Source organism: Zingiber officinale, unplaced genomic scaffold (assembly GCF_018446385.1).
Source record: "Zingiber officinale cultivar Zhangliang unplaced genomic scaffold, Zo_v1.1 ctg31, whole genome shotgun sequence".
Lineage (NCBI taxonomy): Eukaryota > Viridiplantae > Streptophyta > Magnoliopsida > Zingiberales > Zingiberaceae > Zingiber > Zingiber officinale.
Genome location: NW_024589934.1, coordinates 63,230 through 79,975, shown reverse-complemented (window position 1 = coordinate 79,975; position 16,746 = coordinate 63,230). Strand labels below are relative to the sequence as shown.

The 16,746-nt window shown below is 38.2% G+C and overlaps 2 protein-coding genes across 2 annotated transcripts; one reads left to right on the top strand and one right to left on the bottom strand.

Annotated features, from left to right (window-relative positions):
* Positions 1-3,510: 3,510 nt before the first annotated feature.
* LOC122037394 (SH3 domain-containing protein 3-like) lies at positions 3,511-9,082 on the top strand. Its single transcript, XM_042596854.1, has 10 exons — positions 3,511-3,768; positions 5,062-5,184; positions 5,632-5,701; positions 5,837-5,985; positions 6,722-6,823; positions 6,947-7,144; positions 7,229-7,291; positions 7,376-7,465; positions 7,535-7,609; positions 8,726-9,082. The coding sequence occupies exons 1-10, from the start codon at positions 3,709-3,711 to the stop codon at positions 8,843-8,845; spliced, it is 1,050 nt and encodes a 349-aa protein (XP_042452788.1). The 5' UTR covers positions 3,511-3,708; the 3' UTR covers positions 8,846-9,082.
* A 244-nt stretch (positions 9,083-9,326) lies between these two features.
* On the bottom strand, positions 9,327-12,288 carry LOC122037393 (putative pentatricopeptide repeat-containing protein At5g37570). The gene has a single exon (XM_042596852.1). The coding sequence runs from the start codon at positions 12,248-12,250 to the stop codon at positions 10,565-10,567; it is 1,686 nt and encodes a 561-aa protein (XP_042452786.1). The 5' UTR covers positions 12,251-12,288; the 3' UTR covers positions 9,327-10,564.
* Positions 12,289-16,746: the final 4,458 nt, after the last annotated feature.

Below are 16,746 nucleotides of genomic sequence, written 5' to 3'. Positions count from 1 at the left end.
TGTAATGAATGGATCACGGCACGACCAAGTTGATGTGCTGGATGGCTTGGCTCGAGGTTGGTGTTACATATGGATGGCTTGGCATGTCCATGGAGATTTGATAAAATTGAATAAGGCAATCAAAAGACATTGATACTGTCTGAAAATAGAGAATATGGTAACGAGGTGAAGACTCCACGTAGTCTTACAACACAAGAGGTGTTAGTACTGAGCCGGGAAAAAGTTCTCAGCGTTGGCCCTCCGACACTCAAATCAGTTTCCGACAGTGTAGAGAATAGTAAGAATGTTGTAGCAAATAGTGTGTAGAAAAATAAAGTTGTGCATACCTCTGTATGTAAATGGTAACCCCTTTTTATAGTGTCACTGTAGTGTTTGCGCACACATCTCAAAGCATGCCCACGTTTTCTAATGCGTTGTATGAAAAGATAGGTCAAAAGTATTTCTAACACACTTCCATAAGCGAACATTCAAATATCTGATGTGACATGCTGAAAGTTTCTAAAGTACGATTTACTTATAAGGCATGCTCTGTTATCAGTGGCGTAAGCATCCAAAAGGGTACGATGAGATATGAAGGTGGATCCCTTTGCAAGCCGACTGGTGGCTGCTCGGCTAGGATCTCCCAACTCGGTCGTACTACATAAAGCAATCTCCCTTCACTTATCCTTTCCTTAGTTGGAGGGATGCCTCTCCCCGAACGGTCATGCCGCCCGCTCGGTCGGGCCGGCGGCCAGGGGATGTACTATCTGTTTGTCTCATAACCTTATGTTGTCCGCTTGGCCTTGCTCGCCTGATCCGACATGCCATCCATCCGACCATAACAAGTCCGTTCGACTGATCTCGTTAGATCTGTAGACGTTGTCTCTTTGTCTTCCTTGACTTTGACCTCCACGTCAGTCGGTCTTCCTTGCGTTGACTTATCTTTGGTGGGGCTCCTCTTCATCACTGTATTACAAGTCTTCCTCTCAAGTCTAGTCGAAGGAGGCTACAAGTCCGACTAACTGGACAATTAGCATGTTCTGGACCTCCTTTATCCCGATCAGATGTATTAGGGTTTAGAGCTGCCACTCGACTATGATATTCATTGCACAAGGGTTTATAGTCACCGCTCGACTGTGATGTTCGCTGTGCTAGAGTTTATAGTCATTACTTGACTTTGATGTTTGTCATACATGGGTTTATAACCACCGTTCAGCTCTATTATGGACAACACTTAGCCATTTTTCTAATTTCCCCTCAATCTCTACTCTGACTGCTTCTCCTTACGTAGTGCCTTTTAATTGCAGCTAGCATCACCATAATTTCTCGAAAATCGTTCAATTCTCTGCCATTAATGTAAAACACGTTTGGCCATGCCCTTTAATCATGCGCGTTCTCTCCTCATTAATGTCACCTGTGATCGAATGTCACGCGTTGCCTTTTCCTACCGCTGCATGCATGATATGACAGGCAGATGTTTAGGTTTGTTGTGATGGTTGCCTTTTTAAATTCCATGACTGCGATGAAGCTTCATTTTCCAAAGCCCTCGATCGGACGACCCAGATTAATCGCCTGCAGGGTTTTGAAGCCCTTAACTTTTTTCCTTCACCCTATCGCATTCCTCGTCTTCGTCTTCCTCATCTCCTTGCTCTTCTTTCTCTGTTTGTCTTCGACGATCTCTCCTTTTCCAGTAAATTCCTTCTCCTTTCTTCCTTTAAATCTTCAATTTCTATCCTTTACTCCATGGCGTGCTCTCCTTCCCCACCCCCAGCTGTCCCCAGGCTGTGGTATACTTCCACCAAGTCCAAATTTAATGGTGATGAGGTCAACTAAATGAAACTGACCTATCATTTTTTCAACGATTATCAAATTGTCATTCCCTCCACTTATGATCGTCCTCACACGCCTCTAGACGGCTTTCTCCCTTCATTAAGGACCAGTTTTATGCCAGCCTACACTTTCCCATCCATCTCTTTTTCTTTGAAATTTGTACATACTTTCACACTCCCATACATCAGTTAGTGTCCAATTCCTTCAGACTACTGTGCGGGGTCATTGTATTATTCTGTCTATATAGAATTCCCCTTATGTCGTGCATTTTCCACTACTTCTATTACCAGAAGCTATCCGAATCGGGTACCTTCCTTTTCCAAGCCTAAGTGGGTGCTGTTTACTTTGACAAAATGCCCTCATCAAATAAACACTGGAAAGAGCACTATTTCTATGTTCGCTTACCCGCTTGGCCCGCTTTCCTAATTGGCTGGCAGATAGAATTGTTAAAGCCTCCTCCACTCAAGCAATACCGAGGTTAGCCGACTCATCTCTAAGCAGGTACAAGTTTGGCCGGTCAGAAGTATCATATACAATGGCTTCTCTTGGAGGGTGTCTTATATATGTTTGAGCTAAGCCCAATCAGAGCATGCAGATATGTTCAACTCTAGATCGAGACAAGCTATTGTTTTAGGAAAAAGGAATATCGAAGCATAGGATTACGAATAGTTATAGTCAACAGCTAATGGTTCAGTATACCAACACACTTGGAGATTTTATTGTTGATTATTATCTCTAGTTAATGGGTTTAATTGTAAATTATGCATATGAGTACAAATCAAATCCATTAAAATGATCTAATTTAAGCTTATTGGATTTCGGGTTATCGAAAGTGGATTGAATATGTAGAATCCTTTACCCCGATCTGTTATCATTTATCGACTGATAATGGATTAGTTGCCTATATAAGGAGAGATCTCTAAGGGTTTAGGGAATCATATCTTGACCTAGTTTTTTGTTTACATTGACAAGAAAAAAATGTCGACGTCGTTACCCCTAAGCCCCTGGGAAAATCTTCTCCGTTTTCTTCTACTTCCTCTTCTTCCTCAAGATCTTCCAGAAGATGCTAAAAGACAAGGAGAATAACTCTTCAATCAGGTTCCTTGTCATTTTTGTTTATGCTTATATATTATGCCATGTTTTTGATGAAACTAAATTATGTCTTGTATTTTTTTTATTTGAGTTCTTATTTTATTCCTAAAATTCATGAGGTTAAGAGAAAACTTAAGTTCTATTATTTGGTATCAGAACCACAGGTTCTGTTTCATCATTTTTATTAGTAATAAAGTTTGAATTTTTCATCGATTTATTGTTTGTATGTTAGATCAAATTTTCTAATATAATATATTTTTTTTATCGTCAAAAATCATGTAAAAAAAATTAGGATAAACTTATTAAACTAAGGAATCTAATTAAAACCATGAATTATCAAAATGAGGCAGGAATGGCATGATTCTGGCTCTTACCTTACATGCGGCACCACTACCTAATTATAAACTAACTCGCAAGCACATGCGAATTGACAAAGGAGCACCTCCGGCGATCGCCGGAGAGGCTTAATATTTTGTTAACAAACAACTATAGTCAGGCCCACATGGGCCTGGCCTCTATGCTAAAATATACGAAGTTTGCCTTTTTGGGATACCCACATTTATGCCAAGAGAAACACAGGCGGGTCCCATCGCCACCTTGAATGACAAGGCGAGTGGCTCTTCACGACAAAATGAGGCAGGATTGCCGATCTTCGCCAGTCTGGAGTTTTTCTTTCTCCTCTTCCTCCTCCGGCCATCTGTTTCTCTTTTCCCTCGATCTCGCTTTCGCCACCAGATCCGCGCGCTGTTAGACAATCTCTGAAACCAGTAGTGCTTCTCCAGGGTTTCGGCGTGTTGGGTCGGCGAAATGGACGCGCTGAGGAGGCAGGCGAGCAAGCTGCGGGAGCAGGTCTCCAAGCAGCAACAGGTGATGTCCTCTTCCCTCGCTTTGTTGTGCTCGCTTTTTGTTCTCTTCTCCTTATTGAATTAGGGATCTTCCTCGGTTCCGATCCACTTCTTTCAGAAACCTGCGATTAATTAAGTGCCATTATGTTCATCAATGTATGTTGATGTCCCTTCAAATTGTACTGTCTGGTTGCTCTTTTGGTTAGCTGTTAACCTGTCCATTGAAGCGCTCCATAAGTGAATCTAAGAAAATTTGCACTGAAGTTGTCGTCCTGCAGAGAGATGATCCTTGACTGAACCAATATGTAGAGTGAATCTAAATGGTACTATCTGGAACTAATTTTCCTATTCCGTTCAGCTACATGCTATTTTCAGTATTAGGATTTTTAAACTAACTTGAAATCATTGATCAATTGAAATTTGACTTTTGGATGCAAAAGCTCCAATTGAACGTTTTAAAGAGCAACCCCAATACTTAGCTACTGTTTGATACATATTATCAAAGTCAATTACCAACAACAACGGTAAATTATACGTGGTGGAACTCAGTCAATGAATTTCTTGTCTAATTGCCCAATGCTTTTAGCAATCATGGTATATGCTGTTCACAAAAAACATTGCACAGGTGTTGTCTTCAAAATAGATGGGTTATCATAACTATTTTCCCTATTTGTTTCTTTTTCTTTTTGCCTATTCTGTTGCTCTTATTGGGTTAACATTTGAGCTATGTTGAAGTTTCAACCTTTGAGCTTGTGAAAAGAAAACCAACTGTTAGCCATCATCCTGTCCTGTCTTATTATTAAAATCAATTACCAAATATTGGTAAGTTGTACGTGGTGGGATTTGACTAGTGAACTCATATCTAATTGTCCAATGGCTTGACCGATCGTGCTATAGACCATTCACCAAAAGCTGTTATAGAGCTTTTAAAATAAATTATTTTTTATTTATTAGTTTCTTGTTTACTACCATATTGCTGCCCCTATTCAAAGACTAGTAATTTCATCGTTTAGAGTCAGCACTCATTGAAAATCTAGGGAATTTTCGGTCATTTACCTATATTTTTATTTAATGCTTTCCAGTTCTCCTGGTTTTGAGCAATTCTTTCTATTCTACAATTTTCATTCTTAGACTTAAAAGAGATGTAGCAAGTTGATCCCCATGTTGTTTCAGATGTTTCTATTTGACGCATTTATCAACATTTGCCTGTTGTCTTTTACAATTTTCCCATTGTAATTTAACTTAACATGGGAGTTTTCTTAAGTTGTCTAATCATCCTACATTTGATATAAATATTAATCCTGGGGAATTTCAGGCAGTGATAAAACAGTTTAGTACGAGTGGTTATGGGAGCTCCGATGTGATGGTCATAGATGAAATTGAACTGCAGAGACATCAACAACTAGAAAAGTTATACAAGTCTACTCGTGAAACTAGGGTAAGAAGAAATGGGCTATACATTTTTCTGCTTTCTTATTTTCTTCTTTTTGGGTGTTTAGTTGACATTAGTTTCTAAATATTGTTCATTTATCTGGAAGATAATAATATGCATTCATATTGCATCCGTCAGTATACATTTCTTACACGCAAATTGGCTAAGTGTCTGGATGCACAAGAGGCATATAATATTCATTATTTATTATTTATTTGGACATTGAGTGTATTTGTGCATTCATAGTTAGCTTATATTCTCATATTTGGATGGTTGTTAAAACCCATGCACCTAAATTCCTAGTCATCCCATATTAGACTCCTAACAGGATTTGTTTCACATCAATCTCTAGGTTTTCTATTCTTGAACTTCTCGGAAGAGGAAGCTGAATATCCATAAAAGCAGTCATGTTAACCTTGACTTGATTTCTTTTCTTTTTGTTTGTTTGTTCAGGATTTTCAGAAAGATACTGTCAAAGCAGCTGAAGCATATGTAACCATAGGGCATAGACACATTGAAATAGGTAAAATTGTATAGCTAAATTGTGTATCTTTATTGTTCATTTTTTATACCTTGGGCACCATATTCATTTTTTTGGCACACCTTTTTAATTAAAGGATTTCAGATATGCATGAACTTATCTGGAGATATATTTTAGGTTTAAAGTTATCAGAAGATTGCTACAGATATGGAGGTGAAAATCATGCTACTGATGCAATTCTAGCCAAGGCAGCTGCTTTGTATGGTGGTGCAATAAGAAATGTAGAGAAAGAGCTTGAAGATTTCAATTCCTTTCTGACTTCACAGGTTAACATCGCTATTTGTTTGGATCTTTTTCGCGTGAATAGAGAATTTGGTTTGTTCCAATTATCTATCCATTAAGTTTTTTTTGTCTGCCACATTTTTTGGCTATCAAGTATACAATTTATTGTAATGCTGTGAGGCTGACTACCAAGAAATAGCATGCTTAAAATTACTTAACCAATGTTGTTTAATTTACATAGTATCTATCATGAGCTATCTTTTTTATCTGTCTTGTAAATTAGTACTTTTCCTTTTAATATGACATCGAAAAAGTTATTCTGACAAATTAGTGAACTAAGGCTTAAGCATAAAGTCGGCTTTTTTAAAAAAAATTTGTGTACCGATAAAAAATTCAATCTGTTTTCCATTTTTTTTTTGTCTCTCAATGGCCTTTATTCTTTATTTTCCATAGAATAAATCATTAATTTCATGCTGTAAAGGTTGACGTTATATGACACCACAAAATGTTTTTCCTTTATTGATTTTTTTTTTTGTGTGTTAAAAACCATCGAGTCAATGATGATGCTATGCATACTAGAAATTAATGACTACCATTATGCAAGAAACATATTTTTCTCATCTTTGCGACTGTTTAACTATTAATGCATATATCCCACATCATGCTAATCTAAAGTTTCCCTTAGTTTACTGTATTTTTTAAGCACAAATGTAAACCTTCCGTACCTTAAATGTCAAGTGAAAATCCAATTTTCTTATTTTTGTCAAATGGCTGTTTCAGGTTGTAGAACCATTAAGGGCAATGGCAACTGGTGTGCCACTCGAGGATGCTCGTGGCCTTGCCCAACATTATAGTCGCATGAGACAAGAGGCTGAGAGCCTGGTAATTGATTCTACAAACAAGTAAAAAGGGTCTTCTTGGTATTGTTTGTGTATAACATCTAAATAGATGCATCAGGTTTATCATGTTTTTGTAGTTTTTCTTTGATTACTGAAGCATAAACAGGCGGCAGAAATTTCAAAAAGGCAATTACGGGTGAGAGAATCTCCTAGTCTGGAAAACACCTCAAAGTTTCAAGCCTCTCAGGCCAAAATGCTCGAAATAAAAGCAAGTATGGCAGTGTTGGGAAAAGAAGCTGCTGCTGCATTAGCTGCTGTTGAGTCACAACAGCAAAGGCAGACTTTTCAACGTATAGTTGACATGGTATGTCTTCGCGTTCAGTGTTGACAAAATTATTACATAAAGTTATCAGATTTCTGTATGCTTCACTTTGTTCTACTACTGAAGGTAGAGGCTGAAAAATCTTTTCATTTAAGAGTAGCTGCTATACTTGATGATCTTGAAGCGGAGGTATTTACTTAGCTGGTGATTTATGAATAAGGTATTCTTCATCATTTGGAAATCTGTTTAGATTCGGTACTACTATTTCTACAGATTGTCACTGAAAAACAGCAAAAGGTATCTGCACCTCCTCCTCTTCCTTCTCACAATCGCTCTGAAAAAGCCATATACTTTCTTGCCGAGGTATCTTAAATTTGTTTGAAACTTTTGCAACCTGAGTTTATGCTAATACATACTTCTATATATTTCTAGGCTATTCATCACTTCAATGCTGCTTCTGAAAAGGAATTAAGTTTGGTGGTAGGAGACTATGTTGTCGTACGAAAGGTTGGCTTTCTGGATCAATTTGTTTTAGTTCATTTAGTTTATTTTTTATTTGAAACTCAGGGTCATTTTCTTCGTTCCATTGGGGAACTCTTTTCAGATGCTTAATCCATGACGATAACACTAGTTTTTTTTTTCCTCATATAAATAGCGGAAAGGGTAGAGTACTAAATTATCACATATATTGCAATCTGTAGTCTGTACATGAACTTTTGTTGCTATTAAAAACATCAATATTTGTCTCTTTTTGGACACTGTCAAATTAAATTGATGGCAGGCAGAAAGTACCGTTTTCCATCTTAAGCTGAACTCCCAGCAAGGAAGATAAAGAGTAGCTAGAGAGAGATTTGATTTAAAAAATAATAGTAATTAAAACATGATGTTATAACGTCAATGGCTGATTGTATGTCCAGGCCCAGCCTTAGATTCACCTCATCCTGTTGTTAATTTGATTTGGAGGATCCGAAATGAGAAACTTGTGAAGGGTGATGTATGTTTCCTCAACCAAAAAAATCTGCAGAACTGCAACGTAGGTGATAATTTTTGTATGATTTATATAATTAACTTAAAAAGAAATAAAAGGCTTAGAATTGATGTCAATTGTTGGACCTAGAAGTGGAAAATTCTCAATCCTCAATTTCATCTGCTAGAATTTTCTAAGGTGTGGAATCAGATAAGAGGAAAATATTGTTGACTGGCTCCAAGGATAACAAAGACAATAGCTCTGTAACCATCAGAAGATGTTCAGGAGTTCTAACACAAGGAATGCAAATAAATTATGGCGTTCATACAAATCCATAATGTAGCCTTGACAAAGCATTTTAAATTCTTCATCTTGCATGAATATCAGTGTTTGCAGCCCAAACAACATTTATTAAGAATATTATGGGATAGTATTCATTATCTTTCATCTGTAGAACAAAGACACTATGACTACTTATTATTTGTAAAGCCTTTGCCACTCTCAGGTTGCTCTATGACGACTTAGTAAATCTATACTTATTTCTTGAACAGCTTCAAACAAATGAGTTACAAATTCTTGCCTACTGAAATTGTTCGATATAAGGCTTTAAATTTAACATGCCAGTATTCTCTCCCATGCAATATTTGCACCTTCAGGAGTCTCCATCGGGATGGTCTGAAGGAGAATGCAGAGGCAAGGCAGGTTGGTTTCCGTCAGCATATGTGGAGAGACGCGAACATATTCCTCCTAACAAAGTCTTTTCCCAAGCCTTCTAACTGCCATCGCTGTATCAATTTGTTGGTTGCTGTTAGCAAGCTAAGTGATAACATTGAGAATCAATCTATGATCATGTTGGCCAGAGCCATCTTAAATTTATGCTAAGCATTGAATATTGTATGATAATGATTACTGGATCAAATTTTCCCTTTTCTTTGGTTCATTTTTGAACACGAGCTATTTGGGATTATAGGTGCTGCACAATGAAGAATTTTAAGCATTTTTGTGTTTATTGATCTTAATAATGTATCCACATTTGATAGCCTCCATCTTTGCTATCATCATTACTGTGTTTCTATTGCACAAGAGTCGGAAGAGATTTTGGTCATGCTTGAAATTGGAATTTTCAGTCGTAACTTGGTCAGACACATGGAGTCACTGGATTGTGTGATATAACTACTTTCAACAAAATTGGATGCACACTAACATAACAAGCGGAACACTAACAGCTGCAGAAAACTAATTACTGAGATTTCTGTTGCTTCATGTATCCTACACTTCATACTGACCAATCTACCAAGTTGTCCAGGTACAGTCTTGAGAGATTTAAAGAGAATCAAGACATGCTTCATAAACATGGTAAAGTAGCTGAATATTTAGATTGATATTTGATACATCATCAAAGTAATAATATCTCCTTGTTGAAACATCAGCAATTTGTTACATCAGGCAGTAAAACATTCTATACTCTCATCGAAGATTGTAAATGGCTAGTGAAACTGTCACTTCCATTAATGTTTGTGGATTTTGATTTTTGGGCAGTTGAACCACAAAGAACAAGAAAGGCCATTGGAAGTTCAGAAAGTTTCATTTATATGATGCTCCGGTTTCATAAAATAAAAGCTTGAGGATGTTGAATTGACAGTGATTTCATCATATAGAGTCGTTTCCAAGATTCAATGTTCCAAATGACAGCAATTTTTACAAACATAAAGAACTGCTACATGCTGGGGCTGTTAGACCAGCCGAGACTCACAAGATACTGCTGCCTGAGAAAGCTCAATGAAAGATTAACTTGAAGGTATACAAACCAGCAAGCTGCTCACCCTTGCAAGGTAATAGAATAAGTCTCGTTTACAAGACAAATTGTTTATCTGGGAAATAATAAAAGGTTGGCATACATTTTCGCAAGATCATCAAGTAAGATATTTGGACATCCGAGCAAAAATAAAATGAAGTTGAGGCCAGCAAACCTTCATCACATTTCTAAGTACAGTTCTGATTTAGTTAAGATCATAATCCAGAGGACTTGGCATTGTTTCAAGCATCCTACAACAACATTTATCCACTGATATCTCGTCGGCGATGGAATTCAATCGGATATGAGAATGTTATCATATTTGATACCCTTTCCGTGTATGCAACCTTACCTGGCACTGGTAATAAATTATCACCAACTTCAGAAGCATAATCAATCTCACGCCCAACACCAGCAATAAATATGTGGTCTGTTGGAAAATAACATGGTTAGTGTCGACTTGCAGATACTTTCAGTAGAAGTCTATTAAGTCTGTTAGTAGAAGCCATGCCAATTCTTCACACAAGAACGAGGAGAAACAGACTTGTCATCCAATGAATACTGTTCAGAATTATTCTACTCCAGTCCTGAATATGATTGACTTTCCAAGAAACAAATTCTGAAACTGTGCAATCATGAAAAAACAAGTCTGTCACTCCATCAAAAACAACCCAAGAGCAGGAACACAGTTCTGGATAGCCTAGCTCCAAGTACAACCGGGCAGTTTTCTAATCCCTTTCTCTCTCATAGTAGCTCTCACCTTAGGTACATCAGCCCACCTATCTGCCACAGCATAGATGTTTGAGAGCACCACATAGTTACCTGCATTTGTTGGCTCTAACTCGAAGAGTCTTTTGGAAATAACTTCCCCTAATTCTATATCGCCATGAATTTTACATGCCCCGAGTAGTGCCCCCCAAGCTCCAGCATGAGGCTCCACAACCATTGATTTGATTAGATCATAAGCTTCTTTTAACCTTCCTGCCCGCCCAAGAAGATCTACCATGCATGCATAATGATCGGAAGAAGGAACAATTCGATATTTATTCATCAACTCAAAATACTTTTTGCCTTCTTCGACTAGACCAGCGTAGCTGCATGCTGTTAGGACCACTGTGAATGTAACATCATCAGGCAAAAGCCCTTCCTCTAGCATTTGAGAGAATAACTCCAACGCTTTGTGTCCTGCACCATGAATAGAATACCCTTGCATCAGAGAAGAATAGGAGATCAAGTCCTTGCTCGGCATCGATTCAAATAGCCTAGCAGCTCTTTCCATGTTTCCACACTTTGCATTCATGTCTATCAAAGCAGCCAACACATGGGCCTTGGTGATGTCGATTCCATTCTTGATGACATATGAGTCTACCCATTTGGCCAACATAAGGCTGCCTATCTGGGAGCATGCTGACAGCAAACCAACCACAATATGGTCATCAGGCTTGATATTCAGATTGTGCATCTCAAGGAATATCTTCAGAGCATCACCCGGCCGGCCATTCTGAGCAAACCCTGAGATCATGGCTGACCATGAAAACAAATCCTTATCTGGCGATTGCTCAAACAAGAACTTAGCCGATGCCAGGTCCCCTGCTTTAGCATACCCATCTATCAGTGAAGTGTAGGAGATAGCATCCTTCTGGGGCATTTCATCGAAAAGTTCACGGGCACTTACCAAATCGCCAGACTTGACGTAGCCATCGATCATGGAGTTCCAAGTTACCACATTTCTCTTCGGCATTTCATCAAAAAGAGACCTCGCGGATGTTTGATCGCCGGAACTCAAGTAGCCAGCAATCATTACTGTCCAAGACACCTCATTCCGGAGTAGTAGCGAATCGAACAGCTTCCTCGCTGCGCCAACCTCGCGGCACTTGCGGTAGAAATCAACGAGGGCGGTTCCGACGAAGACATCCGTCTCCAAGCCGCAGCGGAGTATGGTGGCGTGGACAGAGGAACCTACGTTGATTTCCTCCGAACGGGAGCAGGATGAGAGGAGGGAGGGGAAGGTGAATTCGTCAGGAGGCACGGGGGAGCGTTGGCGGAGGAGGTTGAATAGGGAGACGATAGTGGGGAGTGGGGAGCAGCGCGCGTGGGCGCCGAGGAGGGCGTTCCAGGTGATGAGGTTGGGGGAAGCGATGCGGTCGAAGGAGGAGGAGGCGTAGGCCGGGGCGGAGAAGGCGGCGCAGAGGGAGAGAAAGCGGGTGGCGAGAACAGGGTGCTGCTCGAGGCCCTTGCGGACAATGTGAGCGTGGATCTGCTGGAGACCGAGAAGCGAGCGGCAGGAACTGAGGAGGCTGGCGACGGAGAGGGCGGAGGGCGACGAGTAGAAGGAGGATTTCGAGACGGCGGTGGCGGAGGAAGAGGCGGAGCGGGGCGCGGTCATAGGGCGAAAAGGATGGTGGGACCGGACTCGATTGATTTTGGATTTCGGTGTGATTTTCTAAATTGGGCTTTGGAGCCAAACGGCCCAATGGAGGCTACTTTTATATATTTCCTTCTGTGTTTTTACTAAACTGTGTATACTTTAAAGGATAATTTTAAAATTATTAAATTATATATCTATTTTTAATTTTATCTTTATCAATCGATGATGTTTTAGAATAGTTAAATTAATTTAGGTGTATATCTAATTTTTAATTAAATCATCGATTAATTTTTTTAATTAGTCAACTGATTACTTTTTTTTATCAAAATCGGATTGATATGAAACTAATTCTTATGTGTTCATCTATCCCTTTTGATTATATCTATATTCTCAAAAATCAGTTTAACGTTTAGTACACCAGTCGATTTTGTCAAAAATCAGCTGATTGACCAAATGACCTCAGATTGACATAAAACTAATTTTCATATGTTCCTCTACCTCTCTTGATTATATTCATATCCTCAAACGTTAATTTAACACAATATATTGAGAACAATAATTTTTTAACATGAATATATTTGAAAATTTTAATTCGTGTTCAAAAAATTGATCAACATAATATATTAGGTCAAATTGATGTTTGAGAGTATGGATATAATTAGGAGAACTAGTCGAATTCATATGATCTATTTTCATATTGATCCTGTCGGGAATCTGAGAAGACGAAACTACCGAAATGATTTGGCTGGAATGTTGACCGCATCTCCATGACAATGAAGAGAAGTGATGAGCTGGCTTTTATGTTGACTAAGTCGTCAAGTGTCCTTTGGTCAATGCTACCTGTAACCAACGACCGGATTGCCCCAGTCGCTGGTACCTCGATGCTCGAGGAATGTCCCAGGAATATATAAGAAACAGGTCAAATGAATAGTGAAATAATGAAGTCAATGAAGGATGAATACGGTAACATACCCTGGCCTAAGGGGTGCCCAAGGGTAGACCGGTGAACTGGTCATGACTTTGATCGAGTTATCGCGGCCCTGAAAGGTAGATGAATGTGAACTAGCTGCAGAGCTGGATCTGTGGGCGACGACACAGAGTCAGGTGCAGCATGGATTCAAAAGGTGACACATAGGCCGAAATATGACAACGACACCTAGGCCGGAATACCTGGCTCGCAAGCCGGAGCACGGCATACAGGTCGAGTAATACCAATAGCTCACAATCATAATAGTGGTGTGAAGAGCAAAGCACAGCGGCTCGATTGTCGGCACATAGTAATGGTTAGATCTGCCCCGAAAGCGACGACTACTACTGTAGAGGTGTCGGCTATAGCGCTGTCAGGAGGAAATAACGCTGCCGGCAATGGTTGTAGACGCCGAAAAAGAGGAGGCAGTGTTTGGGTTGCTGGCACGTCAAGGGAGAGGGAGAGGCGGCGTGGTGGAGTCCGAGTGGAGAGGGGGGCCTACGGCGCGCGGCGCTTGCTGACGAGAGGAGAGGGAGAGGAAAGAGGGGGCGGCGTCGGAGGTGATGCGTGGGTTATCCAGGCCTGGTGGGCAATAGTTGCCGGAGGTGTCAAGGTTCGGCGGAAAAGGAGTTTCTGTCAGAAAAGGGGAGGTCTCCTCCAATAGATCCGGATGACGACGAGTGAGGATCCAGCGAGCGAGGAGGGTGTTGTCGACATGCGTCAGGCCTCGTGTGTGAGAGCGAGGGGCTGCTAGCAATGGGTGCGGCTGGCATCGACGGAAAGGAAAAAAACCTCTATCCCCTCCCCTCGGTGCCAGCAGACTTGGACAGAATCACCGATGTGGAAACACTCTCGCATCACCCAACGATTATAGTACTCGGGTTCATCGATGGCAGCAGGGACGACTCAGCCGTTGGGACCGCCAACGTGGAACTCAAGGCCGGAGACTCAGAGAAAGGAGGAGATCGAGAGTAGGAGCAGGAAGGAGAGACGAACCAGATCTTCCTCCCCTCTTTAAATGCCCTCTCCTCTGACCCTCAAACATATTCATGTATATTAGGTCAAATTGATGTTTAAGGACATAGATATAATAAGGAGAGGTAGGCAAACATATAGGAACTTGTTTCATGTCAATCCAAACAGGTTGATAGATCAAACCACCTCATATTGATGCGAAACTAATTCCTATGTGTTCGGCTAGTTATCCTAATTATATACACATCCTTAAATTTCAATTTGACCAAATATATTGAGAGCAATCATTTTTTTAACACGAATATGTTTGAAATATTCAATTTATGTTTAAAAAATATGGTTGATAGACTAAACGACCTCGGATTGATATGAAATTAGATCCTATGAGTTCTGCTTGTTCTCCTTATTATATTTAATTTGTTAACGTCAATTGATCAATTATCTTTTGAGTACATACCCAATTCTCATTTGAAAAAATCTTCTTTATTGGAAGAAGAAATAAAAAGAAATTCAGAAAATAAAGCAAAATCTTTGAAATCCGTATCATGCCCTCAAACATTAATTTGACCAAATATATTGGGAACAATGACTTTTTGAACATGAATTAAATTTTTCAAATATATTCGTATTTAAAAAATTATTGCTCTCAATATATTGGGTCAAATTAAAGTTTAAGGGCATGGATATAATCAGGATAATTAGCTAAATACATAAGAACTAGTTTCATGTCAATCCGAGGTCGTTTGATCCATCAGCCGATTTTGTCCAAGATGTACCAAATGACTTCGAATTGAAATGAAACAAGTTCATATATGTTTGTCTACCTATCTTGATTATAGTCAAACTCTCAAACATCAATTTGACCCAATATATTAAGAGCAATCATTTTTTTAACATGAATTAAAATTTTCAAATATATTCATATTTTAAAAATTACTACTCTCAATATATTGAGTCAAATTGAAGTTTGAGAACATGGATATAATAAGAAGAGATAGTCGAACATATAGGAACTAATTTTATATTAATCCGAAGTCATTTGGTCCATCAGTCAATTTTGGACAAAATCAACTGATAGATCAAATGACCTCGGATTGACATGAAACTAATTCCTATGTGTTGGTCTACCTCTCCTTATTATATCCATGCCCTCAAACTTCAATTTGACCCAATATATTGAAAGTAATCATTTTTGGAATACGAATATATTTAAACAAATTAATTCATATTTAAAAAATGATTGTTCGTAATATATTAGGTCAAATTTATTTGAGTGCATCAATATAATTAGGAGAGGCAGACGAATGTATAGAAATTTGTTTCATATCAATCCAAATTCATTTAATCCATCAGCCGATTTGAGACAAATCGGTTGATGGATCAAATGATGTCAGATTGACATGAAACTAGTTCCTAAGTATTCGACTAATTCTCCTGATTACATACATGTCCTTAAATTTCAATTTGACCTAATATATTGAGAACAATTATTTCTTTTAACACGAATATATTTAAAAAATTTAATTCATGTTTAAAAAATTATTGCTCTCAGAACATTATGTTAAATTGATGTTTGAGTGCATAGATATAATATAGGAATTGTTTCATGTCAATCCGAGTTCGTTTGGTCCATCAGCTATTTTGGACATCCAAGTTCGTTTGGTCCATCAGCCGGTTTTGTCCAAAACTGGGCGATGGACCAAACGAACTCGAATTGACATGAAACAAGTTACCATATATTCATCTTTCTCTCCTGATTATATCCATACTCTTAAACATTAATTTAATCAAATATATTAAGAGCAATGATTTTTTAAAATACGAATATGTTTGAAAATTTTAATTTATGTTTAAAAAATATGATTGATGAACCAAACGATCTCGAATTGGCATGAAGCTCTATCCTATGAGTTCAGTTAGTTCTCTGATTATATCTATACCCTCAAACATTAATTTGACTTAATATATTGAGAGCAATAATTTTATTAAATATGAATTTAAATTTTCAAACATATTCATGTTAAAAAATCATTACTCTCAATTTATTGAGTCAAATTAACATTTGAGGGCATAGATAAAACGAGGTAGAGAAATATATAAGAACTAGTTTCATGTCAATACGAGGTCATTTGGTCAATCAATCGATTTTAGACAAAATCAGTTGATGTACCAAACGACAAATTGACGTTTGAAGGTATGGATGTAATCAGAATAGATAGAAAAATATATAAAACTAATTTCATATCAATTTAAAGTAACCTGATCTATCTACCGATTTTATCTAAAATCGATTTTAATTAAAAAATAAATTATCACTTGACTATAAATACACAGCTCAATCGATCCAACTGTTTTAAAACATTAGTCGAATAAAATTTAAAATATATATATATGATTTAGTAATTTAAAAACTATCCTACTTGACACATGGATATTTTATAAATTTATATACGCGACTCAGTCTATACATATTTTTACTTTATTACGTAAAAAATGATATTAGAAGTTTAATCTAATAATCTATGATATGTTAGATCAGGATTTTTATGTTAATTTATTCTAGTGTGTCCTA